The 25,500-nt window shown below is 52.6% G+C and overlaps 7 protein-coding genes across 7 annotated transcripts; 2 read left to right on the top strand and 5 right to left on the bottom strand.

Annotated features, from left to right (window-relative positions):
• Positions 1 to 686: 686 nt before the first annotated feature.
• Positions 687 to 3,188, bottom strand: AYO21_05977 (hypothetical protein; the record flags this gene model as incomplete). Its single annotated transcript, XM_022655942.1, has 1 exon — positions 687 to 3,188. The coding sequence occupies one exon, from the start codon at positions 3,186 to 3,188 to the stop codon at positions 687 to 689; it is 2,502 nt and encodes an 833-aa protein (XP_022511654.1).
• A 2,524-nt stretch (positions 3,189 to 5,712) lies between these two features.
• AYO21_05976 (lactam utilization protein lamB) lies at positions 5,713 to 6,580 on the bottom strand (the record flags this gene model as incomplete). Its single annotated transcript, XM_022655941.1, has 3 exons — positions 5,713 to 6,254; positions 6,304 to 6,475; positions 6,524 to 6,580. The coding sequence occupies 3 exons, from the start codon at positions 6,578 to 6,580 to the stop codon at positions 5,713 to 5,715; spliced, it is 771 nt and encodes a 256-aa protein (XP_022511653.1).
• Positions 6,581 to 6,954: 374 nt separating this feature from the next.
• Positions 6,955 to 10,928, top strand: AYO21_05975 (urea carboxylase; the record flags this gene model as incomplete). Its single annotated transcript, XM_022655940.1, has 4 exons — positions 6,955 to 7,419; positions 7,464 to 9,905; positions 9,956 to 10,532; positions 10,684 to 10,928. 4 exons carry the CDS (start codon positions 6,955 to 6,957, stop codon positions 10,926 to 10,928), a joined length of 3,729 nt encoding a protein of 1,242 aa, XP_022511652.1.
• A 563-nt stretch (positions 10,929 to 11,491) lies between these two features.
• AYO21_05974 (hypothetical protein) lies at positions 11,492 to 12,880 on the bottom strand (the record flags this gene model as incomplete). The annotated part of the gene is made up of 1 exon (XM_022655939.1): positions 11,492 to 12,880. The coding sequence occupies one exon, from the start codon at positions 12,878 to 12,880 to the stop codon at positions 11,492 to 11,494; it is 1,389 nt and encodes a 462-aa protein (XP_022511651.1).
• Positions 12,881 to 13,454: 574 nt separating this feature from the next.
• Positions 13,455 to 15,306, bottom strand: AYO21_05973 (hypothetical protein; the record flags this gene model as incomplete). Its single annotated transcript, XM_022655938.1, has 6 exons — positions 13,455 to 13,626; positions 13,689 to 14,287; positions 14,345 to 14,419; positions 14,475 to 14,748; positions 14,821 to 15,010; positions 15,066 to 15,306. The coding sequence occupies 6 exons, from the start codon at positions 15,304 to 15,306 to the stop codon at positions 13,455 to 13,457; spliced, it is 1,551 nt and encodes a 516-aa protein (XP_022511650.1).
• Positions 15,307 to 15,945: 639 nt separating this feature from the next.
• On the top strand, positions 15,946 to 18,305 carry AYO21_05972 (hypothetical protein; the record flags this gene model as incomplete). The annotated part of the gene is made up of 4 exons (XM_022655937.1): positions 15,946 to 16,047; positions 16,129 to 16,854; positions 16,938 to 17,149; positions 18,200 to 18,305. 4 exons carry the CDS (start codon positions 15,946 to 15,948, stop codon positions 18,303 to 18,305), a joined length of 1,146 nt encoding a protein of 381 aa, XP_022511649.1.
• A 1,654-nt stretch (positions 18,306 to 19,959) lies between these two features.
• On the bottom strand, positions 19,960 to 21,292 carry AYO21_05971 (hypothetical protein; the record flags this gene model as incomplete). Its single annotated transcript, XM_022655936.1, has 2 exons — positions 19,960 to 20,791; positions 20,847 to 21,292. 2 exons carry the CDS (start codon positions 21,290 to 21,292, stop codon positions 19,960 to 19,962), a joined length of 1,278 nt encoding a protein of 425 aa, XP_022511648.1.
• Positions 21,293 to 25,500: the final 4,208 nt, after the last annotated feature.

Here is a 25,500-nt window from a genome sequence, read left to right as displayed (position 1 = left end):
ACATATTGGATTTCTGACATGTGAAGATAAACCGGCGGTTGAAGGTTTAAGCCTCTTTGCCAGTCGTGCCTGTGCCCGTGCCCTGCGCCCGCCATCTCGGTCTACTTGGGTGATAATTTGTCAACCCTCTCTTCCTCTTCTGTGTGCCTAGAGGGGGTCACATCCAAGAAACTACTCCCAGCACGTACGTACCTGAGATTGATTTCACGCAGGACTGGATTCGCTCTCACCCTTGCTCTTGATCGAAGAACGAGTGAGTGAGTGGTGTGTTCGGAAGCGGAATCTCTTTTTTCCCGACAAGGCCGAAAGCCGACCAAAGCGTTGCCAACCAGCCTTGACAGACGTAGGGCGCGCGTGCGAAAGCAGGAGAGTGTGACAAGATCAAAAGAGCCCGTTCTCATTAAAATGTTATTTGATTACTTTTTAATTCTGCTCGTCGTAGTAGTTACCTGGTGACCTGGTCTGTGGGCCAATGGCGCCATGTTCTTCTTATTTTGCCTGGATTGAGCCCTGCGCCCTCCGCATGACAGTTGAGTGAGTGCATGCAACATCTCACACATGGACCAATGTCGTCGTCATCTGTCTGTCCGTTATAGTGTTGAAATACTCTCCAATATCCACCCTTCCAATCTGTTCCTTGCCTTCCTCTCACTCTCACTTTCACTCTCTCTTTGTCTTCTCAAAGGTTAGTTAAACCCTGCGACGTACCCAGACAGCTGGTTTAGGTCTCGGCTGCTCATGAATTGACCATTGCTGCTGGGCTGTGATGTCTGTTGCTGAAGAGGCACCTTGGGGTTCATGTCCATGCCCATGCCCATCTGGGGATTCAGCCCGTATGAGCCGAACAAAGAGTCAGCCTGCACACTCGATGAGAACGGCGTTGAAGGCGCCAACGAGACGCCTATCCCCCCTCCCTGACTATTGTCGAGGCCCAGGTCGAAGTTCAAATCGTCGACCATTCCGAGATCGAGGTTGCTAAAGTCGATGCTGTCAAAGTCAAGGTCCATGCCGTTGTCAAATGTTCCTGCTGTGGTCGAATTGGGGACGCTCCCACAGTCGGGTGTCATGGCTGGGAAAGAGTTGGTATCAGTGCTCAAAGTTCTGCGTTGATGTTGAGCAGTCGGAGGCTTCGACTTCAGCCCGCCCTTGATCACGTACGGAGCGAGTATAGGTACTTCGGCCAGCGTGTGGGTCGGTATCATTGCGTCTGTGACATTCCCAATACCCTGCTGATACTTGAAAGTGTCGAGCCACTGCTGATTGTCCGCACAGGTCCAGTTCCAAGGATCGTTGTCCTCGTAAATGATCATGCGAGCTTGATCCTGCAGCTCCTTATCTGAGGGAAGGCGACCTGCCACTCTTTGTTGCGATACAAATTTGCTCAATTCCTGCTCTAGTCGTCCCCAGCAATTAGAATCTCGAGTCATTTGATCAGGTTCCGTGCTTTCGGCGGAAGTGCCGTTGGTCAATCCTCCGTCGGTATTGGCGGACGGCGTTGCCGTCAACCTGGCGACGTATGGATCCATCGTGGTCCTCTCGTGGCCGATGAGGTAAGGTGGGATGGCGTTCTCGACCAGTCTTTCGACAAATGGCTCAAAGCCCCATCCACCGCTCCAGTTGTTCATGTCCGAACCATTCCGGAAATGAGCAGCGAGATGATCTGCTCGTTGTTGCCAAGTGGTGAACTTGGACGGGCAGAAGCCGCAAGAAGACTTGATCTCGTTGGTGGTGCTCTTCCAGGTATCCATGTGAGATTGGACTTTTGCATTGTGCATCAATTTCAGATGCTGGCTGAGGTGATCCTTCCGATAAAAGGTGCGTTCTTGCAATGTCTTCTCTTGGCATGCGGTGAAATTGTGCGACTCCAAGTGATCCGTAGATGGGTTGGCTTCGCGGCAGAAGACGCAAAGTACCATTCCGGTCAGTGCATCGTTCATTGTACCACCATTAGGACAACATGTCCACCGCTCCAGAGCAAGATGGAGAGACTTTTCATGCCTCTGCCAGTCATACTTGGCGGGAAAAGAATCCGTACAGAATGTGCATTGGAATATCCTCGCAGCCCTGGATTTAGCCTGTTGCGCAGCTGTTCGTTGAGCCACGGGAGCTCGCCTACGCCTGCGTCGATCTTGGGACGATGCAAAAGATCCTTTGGACCGATTCGACCGAGAGGAAGCAAAGGTAAGATCGGAATTGCTGGATTCCCTGGTTCCAAAACTGCTCACCGACGGCGCACGGAACATGGAAAAGGACGAATCGTCTTCGCTCGACGCCCTCTTCGAGCTTGGCCTGGAGCCATGAATACTGGGCAGAGATGGATTGCGAACTGGTAGAGGGGTGGAAGTGACGGCTCGAGCAATGGCAGTCATGGATGCAGGTTCGTGTTCAGGTGGTGAAGCTTTCCATCTGTCTAGGGGGTTGAGATCTGCAATGTCCGGGTTGTCAACCCTGTGAGGGATATCAATTGCCCCCAGCATGGGTGAGGATGGACCAGATTCGGCAGGCCTGACCTTGCCTCGTCGTCGTGCATTGGCCAGCCAATTGGAGATCTGGCTTCTTTTGAGGCCGGTGACTTGCTTGAGCTCGTCCTTTTCTCGCTCGTTGGGATACGGATGATCAGCATGTTCAGCAAGCCACTGCTTCAGTATCTTGACGGCATCACGCGGAAACCGAGCACCAGTCTTCCGGCCGCGGCCTTCTTCCATTGACTTCATGGCCCTCCTCCGTTCAGTCAACGACCCTTCTATGATTTGCTGGTCTTCAGCGATTCCCGTTAAAGTGTTAACAAAGCCCTTGGGGATTTTTGGATGGACGAAGCTGCACTCTCGGTACAGAGAGATACAACAGGTGCAGCCTGCAACCAGTGCACCTCTTGTAGCCAAGAAGCAATCGAGACCCATTCTCGCGCAAAGATCGCACGGCTCTTTGGCACGAAACATTGGGTATTCCGCAGTGATGTCGGAAGGATGTGGGATGGCCTCAATTTCGACATTGTTGATTAGTTTGAGTTTCACAATTTTGATGGCCGCCGGTCGACTTGTTGGGAGTGCCGCTGATTTGTCGAAAAAGAGCGACTCATAGCAGTCAGTGGCGTCCGCCTCACATGCCTCACCTGCGATTGACGAACAATCGTCAAGGTCCAAGGCGGGAATCGCATGAGAGGCGTCGTCAAAATCGAAGTACTCCATGGTTTACACCTGCGATCCTCGAGACTGGAGACGAGGAGCAAGGACTTACAGTGGGATACCAATGGAAGGAGTGATGGAAGGATGAGAAGACGTCCAGAAGGTACCTTTTGTGAGATCCTCAGCCTTCTCCTCGGAGCAGAACACGAATCTCCGAAGATCGGTGGATAGGGTGTATGACTCCTCAGGCAGGCCTCGAGGTGAAGGTCAACGGCACCAACGGGTGGTGTCAGAGCCTTGGCTCTGCACGCCCTTCCCACGACATTTGGACATGGGCATTCTCGCCTTTGCGCCTCTTTGCGGAAGTTGGTTCCCACAAGACCATCGAGCATTGGTTGTGGTGGGCATTTGGTGGGTGATGGTGGACATGTCCGAGTACGCTAAGTGTCGCGGCGTCGTCGTAGGTGGCTGCTTATGCCGCCGCAGGTCACCTTCTGGAAGCCCTCCGATTCTCTCCCGCAGCCAATTGCCGGCCCCTCTCGCCCGTCATCTCAGTTGATAGTGGCTTGTGGCGGGGTATTGTTTGCGTTTGTGCTGGGGGTGGACTGTTGGAACGTCGTATTGGCCCTGGCGTACGGGAAAATAAGGCTCAGCGGCGTTATTAATGACTTGCTCGACCCTGACAGGCCTGGCCACCATCAAGTGCATGCTGACAAACTCGGACGTACTTGTTCTCGTGGTGGTACAGTTGATCTCAGAGCCATGTCCAATTCAGCAGGGATTTACTGACTGGGGAAAGCATCCGGGGGCAGAGGAAAAACCTGGAGCACTCACCACATGCGTCTCCGACATTCGGATCCAAGGATCGAACACGTCGCCGAAGAAGGCGCCTGGACAGGCATCGAGAGTGCTGTCTTGCGAAGATGGTGGGATAGGAAGGCTACTCAGTGGGCCAGATATGGGTGGTTGTTCAGGATCTACACGGCTCAACCGATCCAGCGAGCTGTTGGTCTCTCCACTCCATAGAAGGCTTCGAGGCGAATCGATTCGTTCTTCAGTAAGGTGTCTGCTGTTGTCATGTCATCCTGGAAGCAGACCATGTCTCATGGCAGTCTTTCTATGTTCTGTCTTTTGCATCTCAACGATCATTCTGGCCTTGCAGCATGCTGTACAGGAATGTAGGGAGGATGGCCTTGTAACCACTAGCACCACAATCACGCTTGGTCTTCGGGCTGAAGCGCCAGTGGTATTTTCCGCACAGCACGCGAGTATTCCAACCTCGTCGCTCTTACCTGGTTGTGTAGAATCCTCCGTCTTTCACTTTCGACTCCCTTGAGCGATGACCCTTGGGATCGCAGTTGCACGTGTTCTTTAAAATCATTGAGTGGCAGGATGGATGACTAGTTGGCATCGGAGTGTTGTACGAGGTATACGACACCGAAACATGGACATCTGATGGGAGGGGACTGCCGTCGTGGGCAGGCGAACGAACTCATGGAACAGGAGAGGGACGGAATGTGCAACGAGCGGCCTGATTAATTCAGGCTTCAATAGTCGTCGTTGATGGCCTTTATTCAAGACAACGGCTGAATGAAAGGAAGGAAGCACTAAGGAACATGGCATGGAGGTTTGGTTTGACATTGGCGTTGGTGTTGAATGGTGAAATTGTCGTTGTCTCTGAGCCATTGAGCCAACGCCTGACAGCAAGGGCTGATGATAGGAATAGAGCTCACTCCCCCGCCACTACTAGACTGCAAAGCAATTCCTGTACCTACAGAGATCTAGCGACCCTCTTCTACCATAGTGCACTAAGTCTTCTTCCAACTCTTGAAATGGGGATTCGAACAAATTGCAGCTTGTGTTGGTGTTTGCGACGAAAGTCTATTCAAAAAGAAAGTGTGACAACACTGCGATCCCAAAATTTGACACGTCCCTGTTCGAAAAACATAAAACAGAAAAAATGATGGAAAAGAAAATATGTAAAAAAAGAAATTCGAAATTCCGCAGCGGGGAATTGAACCCCGGGCTTGTCGGATTTCACATCCTTGGAGGATGCGTGAGAGCGACAGATGTTACCATTACACCACTGCGGATGATTTGTGGTAATTGTTGGAGGAAAGTCGGTAACAATAATATATGAGGGTAATTTTTATGCAGGAGCGCATTGTGCAGAGTACTAACCAGAACAGCTTAGCGTGAGGTGAAAAATGGACCAACTAAGTCACTCTCCATCACGATTGAATACTCTCAGGCCTATCCTATCTTCCTTAAATACCTAGATAGGCCAGATCAGACGGATGATTACCCTGTGCTTTGGTTTCCTTCTGTTCCGAGATCGTCGAAACCAGGGGTTTGGTCCGTGGGCTACCTTTGTAAGTAATCTCCAGTTCGTCCTCAGAACTTCCTCGGCACTTTGGTGGCTCTTGCTCCTTCATTCGAAACTAACAATGAACTGAACTACTGAATGAGTGTGTATTCTCTGGCTCTGAGACCACTCGCTAATAGTGGGAGGAGATGAACCAGATTGGGACGAAAGAGCCCAGAATACTTCGAGGTATAAATCTTATTCGTGACTTGTGGTCATCATTCATATCCTTCCATGTTCCTTGTTGAATTCATCAATCACCTCCTTTGTGGTCCTGATTATTCCAAGGCACCCAGGAGAGTCTGAATGACAACATATGGATATCGGATAGTCCTTGACTGGCAACTGAACAACACTGCCATCTGTGGCCGTCACGGATTGCGAATTGAGCTGTTGACTAACATGTTTCCTGACATCTTCGAGATTCCAGGGCTTCTTCTTCCTGTCAATGACAAGCATGCCATCGTTGCTGTATTTCACATCTCCATACATTTCTGCCCAGAAGGTGATCCCGAGATCGTTGGCCGCCTTCTCCATGTTCGTCCCTGCAAGACCGAAGACCGGGACTCCTTTGGGAATTCCTTGCATAACGGCTTTGGCAACCTCATAATCACGGCACATCATTCCGTACAGAATGCCGTGGGGTTTGACATGATGTAGAGGGACGCCTTCCTGGTCAAGGAAACCCTTCAATGCACCAACTTGGTACACAGTGATGGCCGTCAGTTCCTCGGGAGACATTTTGATCTCGCGTCGACCGAAACCTACATGGCGTTAGAGGCGGGTCATACTCAACAGGTTTCGGCCGCTTACCTTGTATATCAGGAAGCCCAGGGTGTGCCCCGACTTTGATATTGTGCTTCTTACAGTTCCGCACAGTCTCCTGCATTATCAATGGATCTCCCGCATGAAAGCCACATGCGACATTTGCGTGGTCAATCAACGGCAGCAACTCCAGATCTGGACCGCAGACATAATTGCCGTACTGTGCCAGCGATCAGAAACGGCCCACGCATTGACGGAACACACTTACCCCTTCACCCAGATCGACATTCAGCAAGGCTTTGTGTTTGATTGGTGGAGGCGCCATCTTCTACGGCGAGACACTTTTTTGATCAAAAGGGAAAAATATGTAACTCTTGAGCAACCACGCGTCGTGTCTTACATTATCTTCATTCTCCGGAGCTATGGAAGTAACACTCCACGAACTTCACTTGGCCCATCTTGCCCATCCAATCCTACGTCACTAATGACGGCGGAGAAGAACGACTTGCGGAGGCAACGATGAACTCTCAAGCCCCTCATCGATATTTTTGGGGAATCCTTGCACATCAGGCCAATAACGGCAAGTGGCTTCCACTGATATCAAGCCATTACACCACCGCTTGATAATGCCAAAGATCCCTCGCATCCGCAAAGCTGTGCGTCAGCTGTCGCTTGTTTCTCATCACCAGTCTTTGTGAGATGGAGAAATTAAAGACATTGCTGGTTGCGAATCGAGGAGAGATAGCAGTGCGGATATGCAAGACAGCCCGCAAGCTTGGGCTCAAGACTATTTCCATTTACACGGGAGCAGACGCCGCCTCGGCACACGTAGGGGCTGCGGATGAAGCTGTTTTGCTCACCGGACCAGATGCCAAAGGCTACATCGATACACAGCAAATTATCGATATCGCAAAATCCAAGGGAGCCGACGCGGTCATTCCTGGGTATGGATTTCTGTCTGAGAACACCGACTTCGCCAGGCATGTCACCGAGGCGGGGATGGTGTTTGTCGGTCCAAGTCCAAAGTGTATAGAGGACTTTGGCATCAAACACACAGCTCGTGAACTTGCTTCAAAAGCCGACGTCCCTATCGTCCCAGGAACTAAAGGTCTTGTCAAGTCAGAGGATGAAGCAGTTGAGGAGGCAAAGAAATTGGGTTTCCCGGTAGGCACGACTCTTCGAACTGGTGAATCTACTGACACCTCCAGATCATACTCAAAGCTACCGCCGGCGGAGGCGGTATGGGCTTGTTGACATGCAAGGACGAAACAGAAGTTCGTCAGTCATTCAAAACAGTTCAATCGCGTGGTGAGACTCTCTTTAAGAACTCGGGCGTCTTCATGGAGAGGTTCTACCCTTCTTCACATCATATCGAAGTCCAGGTCTTCGGCAATGGGCTCGGTGAAGCGATACATTTTGGAGAGCGCGAATGCTCGATTCAACGGCGACACCAGAAGGTGATTGAAGAGTGCCCCAGCCCGTTCGTCGAGAAACACCCCGAACTCCGCGAAAAGCTAGGGTCAGCGGCTGTCCGTCTAGCGGCCTCGATCAACTATGGTTCCGCCGGGACCATCGAGTTTCTTGTGGACGACGAGTCCGGCGCTTTCTTCTTTCTCGAGATGAATACACGTTTGCAGGTAGAACACGGCATTACGGAGATGTGCTATGGAATCGATCTGGTGGAATTGATGTTGAAGCAAGCCGACGCAGAGCTGTCTGGTAAGGGCGGACTTGATGGTGAATACCTGAGCAGTCTTCAGCCCAAGGGTCCTTCAGGAGCAGCCATTGAGGTACGGGTGTACGCAGAAAATCCGGCAAAGGACTTTGCTCCATCACCAGGCACACTACAGCACGTGTCTTGGAAAGAAGTTCCGGGTTCTCGAATCGACGGTTGGATCCATACAGGGACTAAGGTCACTTCATTTTACGATCCCTTACTGGCAAAAGTCATGGTCCATGCATCAAACCGTCCCAAAGCCCTTAAACTGATGTGTGAAATGCTGGAAGGCTCCAAGATATTTGGGCCACCCACAAACATCGAGTTCCTGGAGGCCATCTTAAAAGACAGCACGTTCAAATCCGGCAATACGATGACAAAATTCCTCGAGACGTTCAAATTTCAACCTGCGGCAATAGATGTCTTGCAAGGGGGCGCGTACACCTTGATCGAAGACTGGCCGGGCCGCCCTACCATCGGAAGAGGGTTTTCACACTCCGGTCCCATGGATCCTCTGGCGTTCCGAATAGCCAACGCGCTCGTCGGCAATCCTCCTGGCAAGGAAGGCATTGAGATCACCTTGAGTGGACCGGACCTGAAATTCCTCGGGCCAGCCATTATCGCCATCTGCGGTGCTCCGATGGAGGTCAAGCTCGACGGCAAGGATGCACCCATGTGGACGCGGCTGAAGATCCAAGCTGGCCAGCGACTCACGATCGGCAAGACAACAGGAGGCGGATGTCGATCGTACTTGGCAATATACGGAGGTCTTCCGAGCATTGCAACGTGGTTCGGCTCAAAAGCAACGGCGCCGATGACTGCTGTCGGTGGCTATCAGGGGAGGGCGCTCGCGGCTGGTGATTTCTTGGTGATTACGACCGATTTACCAGATGTCGGTGGCGAGCTTTCACTGCCACAGAATCTGAGACCGTCGTACCCAGAGGAATGGGATCTTTTGGCCATGCCTGGGCCCTATGATGAGGGCTTCGTCACCAACGAATCCATTGAAGAGTTCTACGACAGCACCTGGACGATTTCACACAATGCCGCTCGAGGGGGCATTCGGCTGATTGGTCCGAAACCGAAATGGGCACGTCCTGACGGAGGGGAGGGTGGTGCACATCCTTCAAATGTCATCGAATACGGATACCCCATCGGCACTGTGAACTGGACCGGCGATGACCCGTGCCTGTTCCCCATCGACGCGCCCGACTTCGGAGGGTTTGTGTCGGCGACAACAATCGTGAAGGCCGAGTACTGGAGACTCGGGCAGATGAAGGCTGGCAACAAGCTGCGATTCAAGAGAGTGTCGTACCAGGACGCCATTGCCAAGCGCAAGGAAGTCGAAGATTTCCTAGGCTCTATCCACGACTGTTGCCAGGGGAAAGGCAGCTTTGACAATGTTTCACCGCTCAAGTACGAGGGACTTCCACCCTCCTTCGAGAAGAAAGGATGGGAGCCAGCGATTATCCACAAGATCGAGGAACACGGCAACCAACCGCTCGTGTCGTATCGACAGGGCGGCGACGACTTCATCCTGATCGACTACGGCCACGGCTCCTTCGACCTCAACTACCGCTGCCGCGCGGTCGCACTGTATCGAAAGCTGCGGGAGAACACGGGCGAGATCTCGTTCTCCAACGGCGATATGCATACGGGAATGGCGTGCGGTAATTCCCTCATGCTCTACTACGACTCAACAAAGGTGCCCCGCCAGAAGATGCTGGATTATCTCCTCCAGCTCGAAAAGGAACTCGGCGATCTCAGCGAAGCCAAGTTTCCAAGTCGCAAGTACAAACTCCCCATCACGTTCCAGAGTAAGAGACAGAAGGAAAGCCTACAGAGGTACATGGAGACGCAGAGACCGTATGCCTCGTACCTACCGGATCCGATGGAGTTTGTGGCCAAGAACAACGCATTCACGCTTCAACAAGTAAGTTTATTGCTTTCTATGCACTCTATGTTCTCTGACACGGTGGTAAGCTTCGAGATATATACACAAAATCATCGTTGATGGTGGTTGCGGTCGGGTTCTTTGTGGCGCTGCCCATAGCTCTGCCGATCGATCCGCGTCAACGCATCCAGTGTCCCAAGATGAACCCGTCCCGGGTACACACCCCAGAAGGACAAGTCGGCTGGGGTGGGTCATGCATGGCACTATACAACGTCGAGTCGCCCGGCGGGTACATGAACACGGGCCTCTCGATCCCGGGCGCCGACATTCTCGGGTTCAAGAGAGGCTACAGCGCGGAGAAGCCGTGGCTGTTTGAGGACTTTGACCAGATCACCTTCTACGAGGTGACCGAGGACGAGTACGAAGGGCTCATGGCAACGTTCCGCAGCGGCCGCTACGAGTACGAGTACGAGGATACCGAGTTCGACATGAAGGAACACAACGAGCTCCTGAGGGAGACCAAGGACGAGGTCGCCCAGATCCGGGCCCGGCAGCGCCAGGCACAGGCCGAAATGGACAAGTTGGAGAAGGAACTCCTCGAAAAATGGAGCAAGGAGAAGGAAGCCGGCAAAATCAGCATGGACACCGTCGAGGAGCTGCTGCATGGTATGTACATGTCTCCTTCCCCACCCCACATCATTTTCTTCTTCTTCTTCTTCTTCTTCTTCTTCTCCTCCTCCTCCTCCTCCTCCTCCTCTACCTCCCAGTCAAATATCTACCAAAGACTGACGTTTTTCTTTGTGTGTGCGTGTTTCAGACCCGGAAATCATCCCCGTCGAAGCTCCCCTGAACGCCAACGTGTGGAAAGTCGAGGTCAAGGAAGGCGACACGGTCAAGCTCGAGCAGGTCGTCTCGATCCTCGAGGCCATGAAGCTCGAAATCCCCGTCAAGGCCGAGCAGAATATGGAGGGCGCCACGGTCGAGAAGTTGCTCGTCAAGCCGAACGACGTGGTCCAGGCTGGGAAACCATTGATGCTTCTTCGGAGAGGGACCAAGAACTGACTGACCACATTTTGGGCCTTGTATTTTGACAGTGCTGGTGCTAGTGTTGGTGCTCTCCTAGCTTTTGTTCAACCCTCGACACACACGTCTCGTGACGTGGGTGGAGAGATGTCTCCTTCACACCTTTCTGCTGGGTACAAGTCCAGGCAAGCGCCTTGCAGACGACAGTCTGAATATGCATATACAAATGCATATATGTATGTAAGGATTCTCCAAAGCCATCACGATTCCAGACAAAATTTTGTGATATATCTCTGGTCGTCGTAGACTGTAATGTTCCTGCCCCCTACGGATCGTCATCAGCGTATATCTTGTTCATGATAGATCAAACGACTTAGAAAAGCAGACCGTGGTGAATCGTAGGGTACAGCATGGTATGAAGTATCCCGTTGAAAAGGCCCCATACCTCTTTTGCAAAGGGACCGCTCTTTCTCACAGGAGGATTCAAGGCTCGTTCGGATAAAGGAAGAATTCGACAAAAGCCAGTCGACTGGAAATCATCCTTTTCCTGGAAGATAGAAAAAAGGGCCGGCCTGCCTCACCACTTCAGATACGTGGAGTTTTCAGAGCTTGCTGTACCTCCACAACCTCTTGAACTCGTCAACAACCTCGCGACTCTCGACCAGCACGCCCAATTCCTGACTGGTCCGCCAACTCGCCGCGTCCATGTTGCCACTCCCCAACAGGATGCGCTCGTCGTCGACAATGGTCACCTTGGCGTGCAGCTTGACGGGGATGGACTCTTGGTCTTGCTCTTCATCATCTCCCTCCAGGCCTCGCCCACGCCCCTGTGGCGAAACACCGGGCCCGTCGTCGGCGTCGAAGAAGAATGTTTCGAGCAGCGCAGACCGTCCTAGGTGCAAAGCCCTGTCGACGAGTCTCTGGACACAGCTCGGCGTAGTCGTGCCCGCCGTGACCATCTGCTCCACGGTCATCAGGGTGCGGTTGGTCCAGATGCAGACCTGGACGCCCCTCCCCAGGGCGTCGACGAGGGACTCAACCACGGTCGGCTCGGTCAGGTTAGGTGTCAGCAGGACGATCCTAGACTGTGCCGTCGAGAGCAGGTGGTGTGTGGTCTGTAACAACGGCGTGGGGGGGAACGGGAGTGGTCCGGCGGTGGGGATGCATGGGATGACTTGGCCGAGCAGGACGCGCGGGTGGAGGTGGTTTGGAAGCTTGGCCGGCGTGTGTGGCGAGGGTAGCAGGGTTACCGGGACCATTGTAGCGGTAGCCTCATCTGTGACCGAGGTGGTGGCACGAATATCTGGAGGTGGCGGTGATGGCGGCACCGGAGGCCTCCCTTTGTCCCAGAAATCCGAATGGAAGTGCAGTAAATGGTCGACAACCGGGCCCGTGAACGATATGGCAACCTCGAACCATCGCTCCCACGAGACATTGCACGAGGGAAAGAGGGCAAACTTTCGATCAACAATGACATACTTCGAATGGACGATGCCCCAAGGCCAGAAGAACTTGCGCACCACCCGCAAATTCAAGCCTCTGATCTCGTCGGGTCCCGGGAGGCCCAGTCTTCCCCAGCTCTCAGGGCCGTAGACCTGGCCTTCCGAAGGCGTTGGTAGGAGCATATTGCGCGCTAGCGAGCTCGAGGAGAAACATATCTGCACTGATACCTTTCTCGGAGATGACGACGATGAGGAGGAGGAAGCCAGCACACGCCTGGACAGGTCTTTGAGCGCTTCGCAGAGTTGCACACGGGTCACGGACGAGGCCCAGAAGCACGTCACCAGCACAATCTCGGACTGCGCGGCCCGTATGGCAGGGATTATCTTGGATCGGTAGATGCTGGCCCCCGTCCCTGTGATCAAGGGTTCGATAAGAGGCGTGCTGAGGCTGCGTCGTCCCTGCGAGACTTGGTCGATGTATGCCGTGTCAAAGCGCGGAGATGAAGCCGTCATCCCCGGCTGCTGCATCGAAGGTTCCTGAGTCTCCATCACTGGGCCGGTACTGTAGGTTCAAAGGGTCCGGGATCTGGTCGTATCCTTGCAGATCTCTCTGCCAGTTGTAGCTCGCTAACTGGCTAATCGGGTTCCTGGCAAGGAATTAGAGAAACGGAAATGAACGACCAGGAACGATCCGCACCGTAAAGAGCAAGGATTTCATGCACAAGTACAAGTTTTTGTACACACCAAGCATGTAGTTCGCGTCCGTAGCTAGCCAAAACCTGCCCCGATCGTTCCGCCTCCCATTCAATTGTTGAGCTCGCAGAATTGAGACAGACTGTACAGACGGTAGGGACTCATTGCCGAGTACATCGTCATTCTCTCTAAGGTGTCGGAACTTGGCTCGCTTGGGGCGACGCGACGCGCAACCGTAGCGAGTGACTAAGCACGGTTAACTGCCTGGTCCACCCATCGTCGGTTTGACACTGATACTATCGGAGGAGAAGGGCCATTTCAGATCATTCAGATTTGTGTATATGACGAACAAGGGAGAGAGGTTGGCTGAGACCAAGGATATATATGATATATACGACCATATGGTGCCGGGTCAGTCACTGTCATCAATTCACTCAAAGACCTCAACAACCTTGACCCGCACGCCCTTGGAATCTAGCTTTGGACTCGGCAGGAAGAAATCATGCTTCAACTCGACATCCGACTTGTCAGTCTCGAACAGTTCAAAGCGAAAACGTCGGAAGAGAGCCGCCATGAGAAGGAATAGTTCGGCATACGCTAGACTAGCAAGAAATCAGCTCAAGGGTGTTTGAAGAAGCAATGCGACCACAGTGATGATACGTACTTGATGCCGAGGCAGCTCCTGCTCCCTTTCCCAAATCCAACAAAGTAACGATCAAGTGGAGACCCGTTAGGTGCCTTCGGATTCCCCAGCCATCGCTCTGGAATGTATGAGTGGGAGTCGGGGAAGATATTCTCGTCGTGATGGACATCCACAATCGACATGCCGACAACGGTTCGTGGAGGTATGGTCCACTGTTTGTATTGGAGGGCTTGGTTGAGCACTCGAGGATTCCGTGCAGAGATGCCATACGAAAGGCGGACGGCTTCTGTGATGCAGGCTCGAAGGTAGGGCAACTTTTCGACCTCTAACAGATCTGGAATGGAGGATGTGTCGGGCATCACTTGAACAAGCTCCTCGTGTAGTCGCTTGTAAATTCGAGGGGTGTTCACAATGTGGAACGACGCCACGCTCAACGCCCAAGCAGTCGTCTCGAGACCGCCTCCAATAACGGTTTGGGCCTCGTCTGCCATGCGGCGGTTTCCCTTGTCCTCGGGTGGAAGGGCACTTTGAAGCAGGTCATGAAATATAGTGCGATGAGAAACCTTCCCCTCCCCAAGTTCGTCCCCTTCGGTCAGTCGCTTGATCATATTTCGTAAATCCTATTTGGTAACGTTTAGAGGAACCCCAATTCCAAGGGCTTGATGTGCCCGACTCACCATCTGAAGCTGCAGGAGAGACCCTAGAGCTGGCTGCATTTTGCGAACAAGGCTATCCGGAAGAGAATTCAAGAGCTTATGTCTATGTCAGCATTCGTGGAGCTGCTTGAGCACCCAAGGGGGGACGCACTGGGTGAAACCAAGGGAATTGGACTGCGACATGGCCGAACTCGCCGACAGCCATGAATGCGGCATGGAAAGACTCTGAAAAATCCGGAGAACCCAAATGATCGTAGCAGATTCCAAACGAGTATTCTGTGATAATGTCGCCTGCAAAGGCTGGAAATGCCTCGCTCAGGACCACTGGCTTGCCTTTTGCTTTATACTCACGGAGTGTCCTGCTTAGTTGCTCAACCTTCTGTCGAATTACTGGTTGGAAGTCCATGATTGACCGTTTAGAGAAGCTACCTTCTGGTTAGAATCTTCTTGACCGTGTCCAAAGAGCTATCGCTCCGCATGCACCCTGGAAAGCTCACAAGGGATTGAGGGCTGCACGACGACGACGATGTAGGGCGTAGTCTGCGGTAGTGATGATAGAGCCATGATTCCCAAACCTCCCAGCTGCCCAGTCGTGCTTGTCTACCCGCGGGACTTTGACATATAGTTCATCAAAAAAGTCGCTGTCCTTGATATGGAGCTCATCCGGGGCGACTCGAACAATAGGGCCTGGATGGATGTTAGTTGGCTCGTTAGATGACTGTTATACCCGAAGTCGACTCACCATATTGCTGGTGCATCTCATCTATCCTCCTCGAGTACTGGCCTTTCAGGACGACCTCGTAATAGAGCTCGTACCATCGTGATAGGGCGGCAGCTTTGGGCCCAGGAAACTTTGCGAGCGGCGACAGATACAGCCGGTTCAGAGCAAGTGACATCAGATAGAGGAGCCATGTGGTAACCAGGATGGCCACGGTGGTTGTCAGGGAGCTCAGGGCAAACCCATCAAGGGTTGAAGAGGCCATGGTTCAAGATTCGCAGATCAAGGTAGTGGCAGCAGGATTGAACGAATGAATAATGGAGAGGTGTAAGAAGGATCCATTACCACGAGATGAGCAGAACCGACATGACCTGAATGCCTCCTCTGCGTCTGGACACGTTAAACATGTTGGATTTAGTCTGCTCTCGATGGAGACGCGCGCAGACAAGATGAATTGGGTGGCACCAATGGATGGATGGACATGGCCGGTTCTCACGCTATCGTGGGGGTTGATCCCCGATGCCCACAAGTATAGCGAGAGATAGACAGGTCGTGGTGGTCATGGAATGTGTTAGGCTAGCCTGCGGGTGCGCGCCAGACCTTCCGGAAGCCTAGATATGCGCCTAGAGGTTTAACGATGCACTAACGCTCCAACCCCCAACATCCCCCCAACGGAAGCATTAGTTAGTCGGCAGTAGTGGTGGTACCTAAAAGAACTGGGCGGACCGTACCGCGTCCTTGAGCAGGCTTTGTGTGCAAACTACCACCATCCACCGGCTTCGCCTACAAGTACAAATGCCCTCTGCGCCGTGCGGCCCGTTCTTCCACGAACTTCCCCGCCGCCCGTCGAACACAATCCAAGCCTCCACTGAAACGGTGAACAAGGCTGCACTAAGACTCGAATATGAGTGACACAACCAAACAATCTCCAGAACACTCATTGGAGCCGGGTGCCATCGTCGAACAACCAGCTGCACCAGATCCAGATGCTGAGATCCAGCCAGACGTGAGACTGACCAAGTTTCCCTTCTCCGCACCTCATTCCGCACCTTGTTACACACACCTCATGGCTGATCTCTTCTGATAGTCAAATGAACCGAGTGATGTAGACTCCACCTTGGGCGACGACGCCACAGCGGCCAGCACATCTTTGGCATCCTCAGTATACAAATACCATTACGAACATGGCCGGCGGTACCATGCCTACCGTCAAGGCGCATACACTCTCCCCAACGATGAACTGGAACAAGCCCGCCTTGATCTCCTCCACCACGTCTTCCGACTGACTTTAGACGGCCGACTTTTTCGCGCACCAATATTGGCGAGTCCGCAGCGGGTGCTCGATTTTGGCACCGGCACTGGCATCTGGGCCGTCGATTTTGCGGATGAATTTCCCATGGCCTCGGTGATTGGCACAGACCTCAGCCCTATCCAGCCGGATGTGGTGCCTCCGAATGTCAGGTTCTACGTGGATGACGTCGAGAGCGACTGGGTCGAGGCAACCACCGAGGCTGAGCGATACGACTTCATCCACGGCCGCACCATGGTCGGCAGCATCAAAGACTGGGACAGGTTATACCAGCAGGCGCTACGATCGTTGAACCCAGGCGGGTGGCTCGAGATGCAGGAGTACGAGACTCACCTCAAATCGGACGACGATCCCGAGCTCACCCGGGTGCCGTATCTGAAACGATGGCAAGACGAAGTGAACGAGGGCAGCAAGGTGTTTGGTAAGGATCTCGACGTGGCCAAAGAGCAGAGAGAACGCATGAGTAACGCAGGCTTTGTCGACGTCCGAGATGATATCTACAAAGTGAGTTGTTCTGGTTTCATCCTACCTTCTGGGTACTCTGGTCGCCATCACATCTACCTAACGTATCTCACACCGCGTTGCAGGTCCCTGTCGGTGTATGGCCACGCGATCCGAAGCTGAAGACACTTGGAAAATACCAGCTCGGACAGGTCTGCTCGGCCATCGAGCCCTTTGCCCTGGGCTTTCTCACCCGTTACCGGGGCTGGTCTGAAGACGAGTGCCGTGTGCTCGTGGCGCACGTCCTCCGAGAACTGCAGGATTTCCACAACCATCTCTACGTCAACTTTCATTTTGTGTACGGCCGAAAACCGGGAGGGTAGTAATTGACCAAGAAGAATATCACCACCACCGAGATGCCCTCGGATAAATCAGGTATTTGGTTCTCTTTTGTCTCTCTCTCTCGCGCTGAGATTCAGGTAGTTCTCCTAACTAAACATGGATGTCACCAGCATAATTCACCATTCAACCTATCAAAAGCTATCATCAGGGCACCAGGGCCCAGGAGATGCGAGTTGACACGGACAACACGTCGGTACTGCGATTATGTGGACAGCAGGTAACAGCATGAACATGAATATGAACATACCCTTATAAGCATGTACGTACGTACAACTGGAGTAGGACTGTAGTACTAGCGAGGGACTACTATGGAATTACCTATTGTTTTACAAATAAACCCCATGATAATACGTTTATCTTTACAAGGCCACTCGAGACTGAAACGGGTATCTCGGTATACGACTATTGTGATCCAAGTATGCACGATGACTTCTCACCCGAGTTTAGAAGCAAGTACTTATGCCAACCCGTCGTTCCACGGACTCCACACTCTAGAAGACTGGCCATGCATACGAGATGCATATCACAAAACCAACATCTCCCAGAGTCAATTCGACCCGTCCCAATGCAGTTAGTAACTAAATCCTCTGTGACCCCGGCAGGAGTTCTGGAATTGTAATCCATAGTAAGGGGAGGATGGGTTTCCTTCCAAGATCGGTATCTGATACACTACCTAGGTACTAGTGAATGTGTGAACGAATGAGTGAATGGCCAGGAGTCACTCACTCTCCATATACGTGCATATTTGCATACACACTCGTACATGGCCCGTTTGGTCGGACCAGGTAGGCGGGTTGGCAGGCGTCATTGGCTCCATGAGTAAAATGGCTCCGCAATACCTACCCTAAGGTATATACTTACCTACCTACCTACCTACCTACCTACATACCTACCTCCCTGGGTATGTGTCTGACCCTGACGACCGAACAGGTTCGGCCTGATGGAGTGTGTCCTCACTGGAGGTCTCTCACCCTCTCACTATCTCATGAGCTGAAAGCGATTTTAGGTTGATGAGCGGGCCATACTCGTCGCATAGTGATGCTGAGCTCACCACCCCGCGGCGGGAGGTCAAGCACTGGGGCATCGGCTTGGGCTTCGGCTTGGGCCCTTGACATCGACAAAGACACACCGACAATTGCTGAACCTCTGCGGCAATGTACAATTCATAGAGGCACGGAGGGACGTGTACATGGAGCATCTTGGAGCCCACTCACCCACCCGCTCACCCAAACCACCGTGACCCCGAACGAAAGGCAAGGCAAGGCTCAACCGTCATTGGCATTAACACCCACAACGTCTGCTTGGAGGACAAAGGCGCCGTTCGCCGCCCACTTCGGCTTCTTGCGGTAACATGGTAAGTGGTTTTCCCCATCCATCACTGGCAAGCAAGGGGGGCCAAAAGTGCCAGAGTGCCAGGCGAAACCAATTACTTACAGCACGCAAGTAAAACACGCCGCCTCTACCGCTGCCGCCATCGCCGCCAAACAAAAAGGTTTGTCAAAATCGAGAGTTATCTACCTCGTATCTCTCTTACAACAAGCGACCCGACCGGACTATCCCATCATGTGAGATGAGGCACCGACCGGCTGGCTCAAAAGTATGCTAGAACGTTGGTTATATCACCCTATCAACCCGTCCACTCATCCAATCCACTTGCCCCGTTTTGACTGTCATGAGCAGCCATTAGTTTGTTCATTAGCTTGCCGTTGTCTAGTCATCTAGTCACCTACCTTGGGTAGGTAGTATACATTAATACGGGTATGCAAGGTGAATAACCACTAACCACTAACCAACCCCCCCGGACGGGACTTGGCTTACTTCCCCTTCCCTCGACTTAACCCTCGGAGAAAGAAACTTCTCAAACCTCTGCCTCGACAGATAACCATGTCCGAGCACGCTCTGGGGGCCCTGGCTCCGAGGTCAGTAACGTAACCACTAAACCGGAGATTCCGGCTCACCCAACCAACCACCCAAGGCCAGACAGACACATACCGATATTGAAGGAGGACCAACAAATAAGATGGATAGTGGATCTCAGTGAGGTTCCTCCTGGTTCCGCCCTTCACGCTCCTCTAGTATGTAGGAAATTTGCAACTTCAAACGATGACTACTTAGCATCAGGTCAGGCCACCAAGGCCAAAAGACCTACCTAACGTACTCCTTTCTTCTCACTCGTTCTCCATCTTGGTGAGCGTCAGATGGAACAGATAGGCAGACAGGTAGATAGAAAGGTGTCCTGATTACAAAACTGTATTCAACGCGACTGGCACCTAGACTAGGGAAACTGCGCATCGTTACTCAAGATACGAGGTACGAGGCATATGAATGTGATCAAACTGCAAACAGTTAGTCCGGAATGGGCACTGGTCGCTGACAAAGCAAAGATGGGATAAAACTCCCCAGGGAGCGTTGAGAAACCACAGGATGTAGCGAAGAATGAATACACGGCTTGTTTGATTGCTCATGATACACTTGTTTTTCCAGAATCTCAGCTCCGACATCCCAGCTCTAATGCTACAAAATCTCCTCTTCTCGTGAGATGGGAATTCTATCAACACATGGCCTTGCCCGCTGCAGACATCAGACGACAAACCGAAAGTAATAACATGCCATTTCACCACGAGCCAACCGCAGAAGCTCTTGGCTGGCAATGACTGGAAACGCTAGCCAACGCCAAAGTCGAGATGTTGGGAGGGTGAACAAAATCTATAAAGGTGGGAGCCTATCCTGGCGTCGAGCAACTTTTGTCGTGGCAATAGTCAGGCTTTAGAAACCCATAAACATCTCGTCGAGCTCTTCGACGTCGATCTGCTCGGGGCTCATCATGCTCCAGGCAGCCACTCCCATCTCAATTCCATCCAGGTCAAGAGTCAAGTTCGTCTTGGTCACGGGTGCCTGGTGGTCGGGTTTCGCCTGAATCATCGGACTGCTTGAAAACAGCTTCTGCTCCGGCACATGGAGGGCTTGATGAGATTGACCGAAGAGGGCAAACCCAAGCTCTCTATCACGGTTCTGACGCTGCTCCGGTGTCTCTTCTGACACCTCAACGGCCGGGGTCTTTTCATCAACCTCAATTGATGCTTGAACGATAGGATTGTGTAGGCTCATGCCACGGGCACGAACCGCAGTGGCTGTCTCAGTGAACCCGCGTTCGTCCTCCTCAAGTGGAGGACTCGGGGCCCGGTTAGTTCTACGACGAACATCAGGCGTGCCGTCAGGATTCAGACTGCTTCTGGCGCTGAAGTGGTCGCCTGGGGTTGGAGGCTGCATTGGGTCATCGTGATCAAGGTCGGGAGAGTATAACTCTACCTCCGGACTGGGAGATAGTCGGGCACGGTCTCGCTGGTCCAGGTCATCGACCTGGCTATGATCCGAGACGCTCGGGGTCAGGTTTTTGACCGAGATCACTGGTGGAGGGAGGATGTCATCCGAGGAATCAGGAAGAGGCATTCGCGGTTGTGTTGTAAGAAAGAAGAAGACCTTCCGGGGGTGAACGGGTATTAGTTCCTTCGCCAACGGGCACGGTGACAAGGCAGTCCATGGCCTTTTCAGGTAGAGACTCAGACGCGAGGAAAGTAAAGCCGCGGGGTTCGCAGAACTGTAAGAGCAAAATTAGCCAGAATCTTGTCTACAGCCGATTCGTAGAAGCTTACTGAGCGATACTGGCGTTCGTGGAAGCCAGTATAGTAGCCAAATCCCTGATCAGATGCGGGCGATTCCCCGTCTTTTCCAACTGCTCAATCACCGAGATGACAATGTCATCATGGATACCATCTGTGTCGATTTTTCGAACGGGGGTACCAAGCTTTGGAGACGGGGGTGGCGTCTGCTCCACGGCAGTAGCAAGTGCTAATGTGGTCGATGTTGGGAGGTCGATCGCAGGTGAGCCGACTTTGGAGCGCGGAGAGGACACAGGGGACAGAGGTTCGTCGCCATCATGAGAGCGCTTCAGTTTCTTGGTAGGAGGCGGAGGAGACGCAGAGGCATCAGCAGGAGGTGTTGTCGTCTTCAGAGTTGGGCGGTGAGCGCGAGAGGCGTTGGGTAGATGGATGCCCAGCGAAGGCAAAGAGAGGGATTTCCGACGAGTGTTGTAACCCATGGTGGGAATGTCATGTGTTTGCCGCTTGGTGAAGTACGAGAGGATGTTGTCGGTGCACTGTTGTATAACAGGACAATGGATGAAGTCGCGACACACTGTATGGCCGGGGGGTGGGATGGATGGTGAGGGAGTCGTGTACAACAGTAAACGGGAGTTTTTTTCTGGTAACCTAGAGGAGCGCCGAAAGCAGGGAATTTTGTTTTTAGGATGGGTGGAATTGTCGAATGGCAGAATGATGATTCAGGCTGCGGCGACACCAGTCGAGGGATGGACTAGTGCTGCCGAGCTGCGTAGCGTTGGACAAGGGAGGGCGAAAGATGTGACAGAAGGGAGGGTGGATGGCGAGGCGATGATTGGAGGATGGAGGCAGCTGGAATGCGTGGCTGCAATGCAAGGTGCACCAAGGGTGCTAGGATCGTGGAGCAATGAAAACTCTCCCAGATGGAGCAGGGACCAGCTTCAATTGGTCTATCCTCGCCTCCTTGCGTCAAAAAGATCTTGTCCTGACCACTTGACTTGTTGAGGTCAAACGGCGGTAAGCAGGCAGATGGCGACGACTTGTACGGAGAAAGAGTATTCTGGTGATGATGAACAGGGAGACTGCAGAGGCGAGAAATGGCGGTAATGGGAGCCTGCTAGGCGGCCGTGTCCTTCGGTACGCAAGTAGCTCAGGCAACTCAGGGTCCTGGAGATGGAGATGGAGACCTTTTGTTGTTTGCTTGGAGATGGTCGTGTGCGGAAGTGGGTCGGACCAGATTGATTTTTGGCGGTTTGTCAAACGGATGTAGGGCTATGGTCCGTGACATGAAAAGTCAGCAAGATAGATGCAAGGTGCTAGATGCCGTAGTAGGGTCAATGTGAATGAGTGAGACAAGACGTGGTAGAGGAAGTAAAGTGGAAGAGATACGAGTAATAACGGAGGGGGATGGAAGAGCTGGTGTACCAAGTTGTAGTGACAGGTGCCAGGAATGCGCAGGAAGAGACTTGCAGTATTCTGAGGGGGGGGCGGAAGGGGAAGAGCGGTAACACGCCACAACAACCCCAAAGCAAAAACCCTCGTGGGCGACTTGGACACTTGGGCCCTTGGACACTCCGAGAATGGGTCTGTGAGTCCTAAAAATGCCACCAACTGTTACCTAGCAAGCAAGGGAGCAATGGCGAAGTTCGATACCTAGGACCCTCCCTAGAATGTCCCTTTTGCTCACCTTTTTTTTTCCACTGGGCACTCCGTAAGTATCTAGTAGAGGAGATCCGAGTGCCCACCAGGCGCCAGTTGACCAGTCGCCAAGCTCAACTCGGTGTCATTGTTTTAGCCTCACTAGCCCTACTAGCCCCTTCTATCCGGGCCAGGCTAGTATCTTTGGAGGCAACGCTGAGCGCCTAAGACCTTACAGTGTTATAAACTGCGTGCTGGACTCACGGATGCACTTGCCCGCCTCTGGCTGCCAAACCACTGCCCGACGCCAGTCAAACCGTCCCCTTGCTTTTACATGTACAAGTACAAGAAAAGGCCTCCACCTGTTACGTCGTGAAGTTGTCATGGCTGCATCGGCCATATCCAGTACGGCCCAACATGACCCAACCAGCGCAATGCTATATTCAGCATGCACCCATCGCCGATTGGGATGTCAGGCTGTTGTTCCGTCCGTTGCAGCATGGCTAGAGTTTATTGTGGTGTGATTTTCCACATCTCTGACAAGACATCAAAGTCAAGTCACTCTCAACCCATGTCCCGACAACTGTGATGTGCCCGCCCGTCACTTAACTACTTAGTCGTACTGTAGCTGTGCAACACCACTTTACTCATCTCGGAAATGTCGATAAACCCTATTTCTCGTCTCTTCATCCCCTTTGATGCCCTCACTAATCGAGCCAACAATTGACGGGCATCATCCGCCAGTGGAAAGACTCATATAACATCGGTAATCCAGAGCCAAGTTTCTGTAACCGCATCTCGAGTAAGCGCTTGTGGTCTGGCAGTGTCTGGGTATTGGTGCTGCGGAAAAAGGTTGTAGAGAAGGCATGTCAATCTTGACACCATAATACTCAACAGTGATCTTCAACCTCTGTCTCCCCCTAAAATTCTGGAAATGCCCGGCTCTGGAGCCAAGGTTGTTACCCGGAGGCAGCTGGATGCGCTTGCGATGTCTGTAAGAGTTAAGTTTTGCTGCAGTCTCCAGGGGGTGGCTCGATGACCACCGACCCAGGCAAGCCAGGATCATCGTTCCGCCAATTAGCGGCCCGCTGCCCCTCCATCCCCATTCGAAATTTAGTTTTTTTCTCTTTCTCACTTTTTTTCGTGCCGCACAATTCCTCTTGCCTGAGTTTACGGATCCTGCCACATCGGGCAATTCTCCAGGCCCATCACCAGTCGCCCTGCATTTTCCACCACCAATCGAGATGCACGGCATACAATGTGAAGCTTCGTTGCTCTAGGCGACGTTACCCAGGCTCTTTTTTTTTGGATGGTGATACGAGCACCTCATACTTCTCCTGCATCTGGCAGTACCTGATACACCCGAGCTGGTCTTGTTTACTTCGCACCGTAGAGAAACAACGCCGATGTCTACTCGAGTCGCTTGCGACAAGTTCAAGCCGGGTTCTCCCTTACAAAACTCCACAGCGCTCAATTTTTTTTTGGCCATCATGACTGACGTATTCAGCGCAACGTGAAAACGTCAGGGAACCAAGCGTCAGAAAAAAAATCAGACTTTGCGGCGAAGCCTCCACTATCCGCTCCATCCGTCTATTACAGCCGAAGTCCAGCCCTTATCTTCACGTGATCCTCGGTTAGCCTCCAAGGTCAGATGCGCCCCTGTCGAGCTTGTACATCTGTACCCTCGCCTGTCAGAACGTCCACTTTCGTGGCAAGGATGAGCACTGCGCATTGAACAACTCTTTTTGGGTGATTGATTGGTCTACAACAAGGCGGTCAGAGCAGACATGAGTCTAGACAGGTCCAACCACCCAACCCCGCGATGTGAAATAGATGATGGCTTGCGCAGCTGCAACAGACACCACCTGAAACACGGGACTACTTGTGTCTGGACCAAGTGATTGGGTTATGTGAGTTGCGGGAGCGACGCCATCTCGACAAACCGAAGCTGGTGAATCTACGACCAACTCATAACACGACAGGCTTTGAGGCAAGACTGAATCGCATCACAGCGAGTCATTCCTGTGGGGCAGCCCGCACAATCCAGGTCGGGTCAACCCTGTATCCTACTTGTCTTCCACCACCACTATCGTCCTTCTCGCTCCTCCTGGTGCTTGGATATGCAAATCTATGAGATCACGGTTGGGACATCCTCGTGTTTGCTATCGTGATGCCCTAGTTTTCTCACCCCTTTGTTATCCACACCTCGCGTCAGTCTGCTGCAAACACGGCGAGACGGTACCGATTAGGTACACCGCTCTGCGCCTCATTGGAATCCCGCCAATCTAGCGAGGGCGTTTATCTGCAGCCCAAGTAATATCGTGATGCAATACCTCGTACAGAGTTGGCAGTCATGCGGAGAGCCAGCCATGTGCGTTTGTGGCATCTCCAACTTCGTTCCCAACAGCAGTTTCGAAGTCCTCCTCCTCACCCCTGACCTTCAACTCTCTCGCGGGATCTTGAGCCGGATCTACGATCCATCCGGGCTCGTATTGTTGCTCTGGTTGAACTTATTGAACACTTCCCGCTCAAGTTAGATGGGCAGGTTGGGTAGGCAATTCCTGGGACAAGCAACCCCTGATTGTCAGTCAGTCGGTCGGTCTTGATCTACCTACCTACCTACCTGGGTAGTGTTGGCGAACATCTCTCGCTCACTTGCTCGCTTACATCCCTCTCCCCATCCACCTATTCACGATGGATCCATTCCTCCATCCATCCCTCAATCCCTTGTAACCTACTCCTCGGCACCCCTAGCACCCGGCAACACATCAAGGCTCATCATTCCTGACTCGATGTAGTACGGTGGTACTGAGTACTCGGGCCTTTCTCATGTACCCAGTACCTAGTCTTGGGTACCTATACAGCACCCTACTGCCTCCACGTTGTCACATTATGGTTGTATCTCCCCCAGCATCTCATCCAGGAGGATTTTGGGTGACGCATCCGCTGGGGCTTTCTTAACGCACGGCCCTCAAGCGAGGAACCGATCGGCTTTTCTTGATGGCTGGGTCGAAGGATCGATGAGGGGAGTGATGTAAGTACCACGAAGTCA

This window comes from Fonsecaea monophora (assembly GCF_001642475.1).
Source record: "Fonsecaea monophora strain CBS 269.37 chromosome Unknown Scaff40, whole genome shotgun sequence".
In the NCBI taxonomy this organism is placed as follows: Eukaryota; Fungi; Ascomycota; class Eurotiomycetes; order Chaetothyriales; family Herpotrichiellaceae; genus Fonsecaea; species Fonsecaea monophora.
The sequence above is the reverse complement of the archived record's forward strand: the minus strand, read 5'-3'. Positions and strand labels throughout refer to the sequence as shown.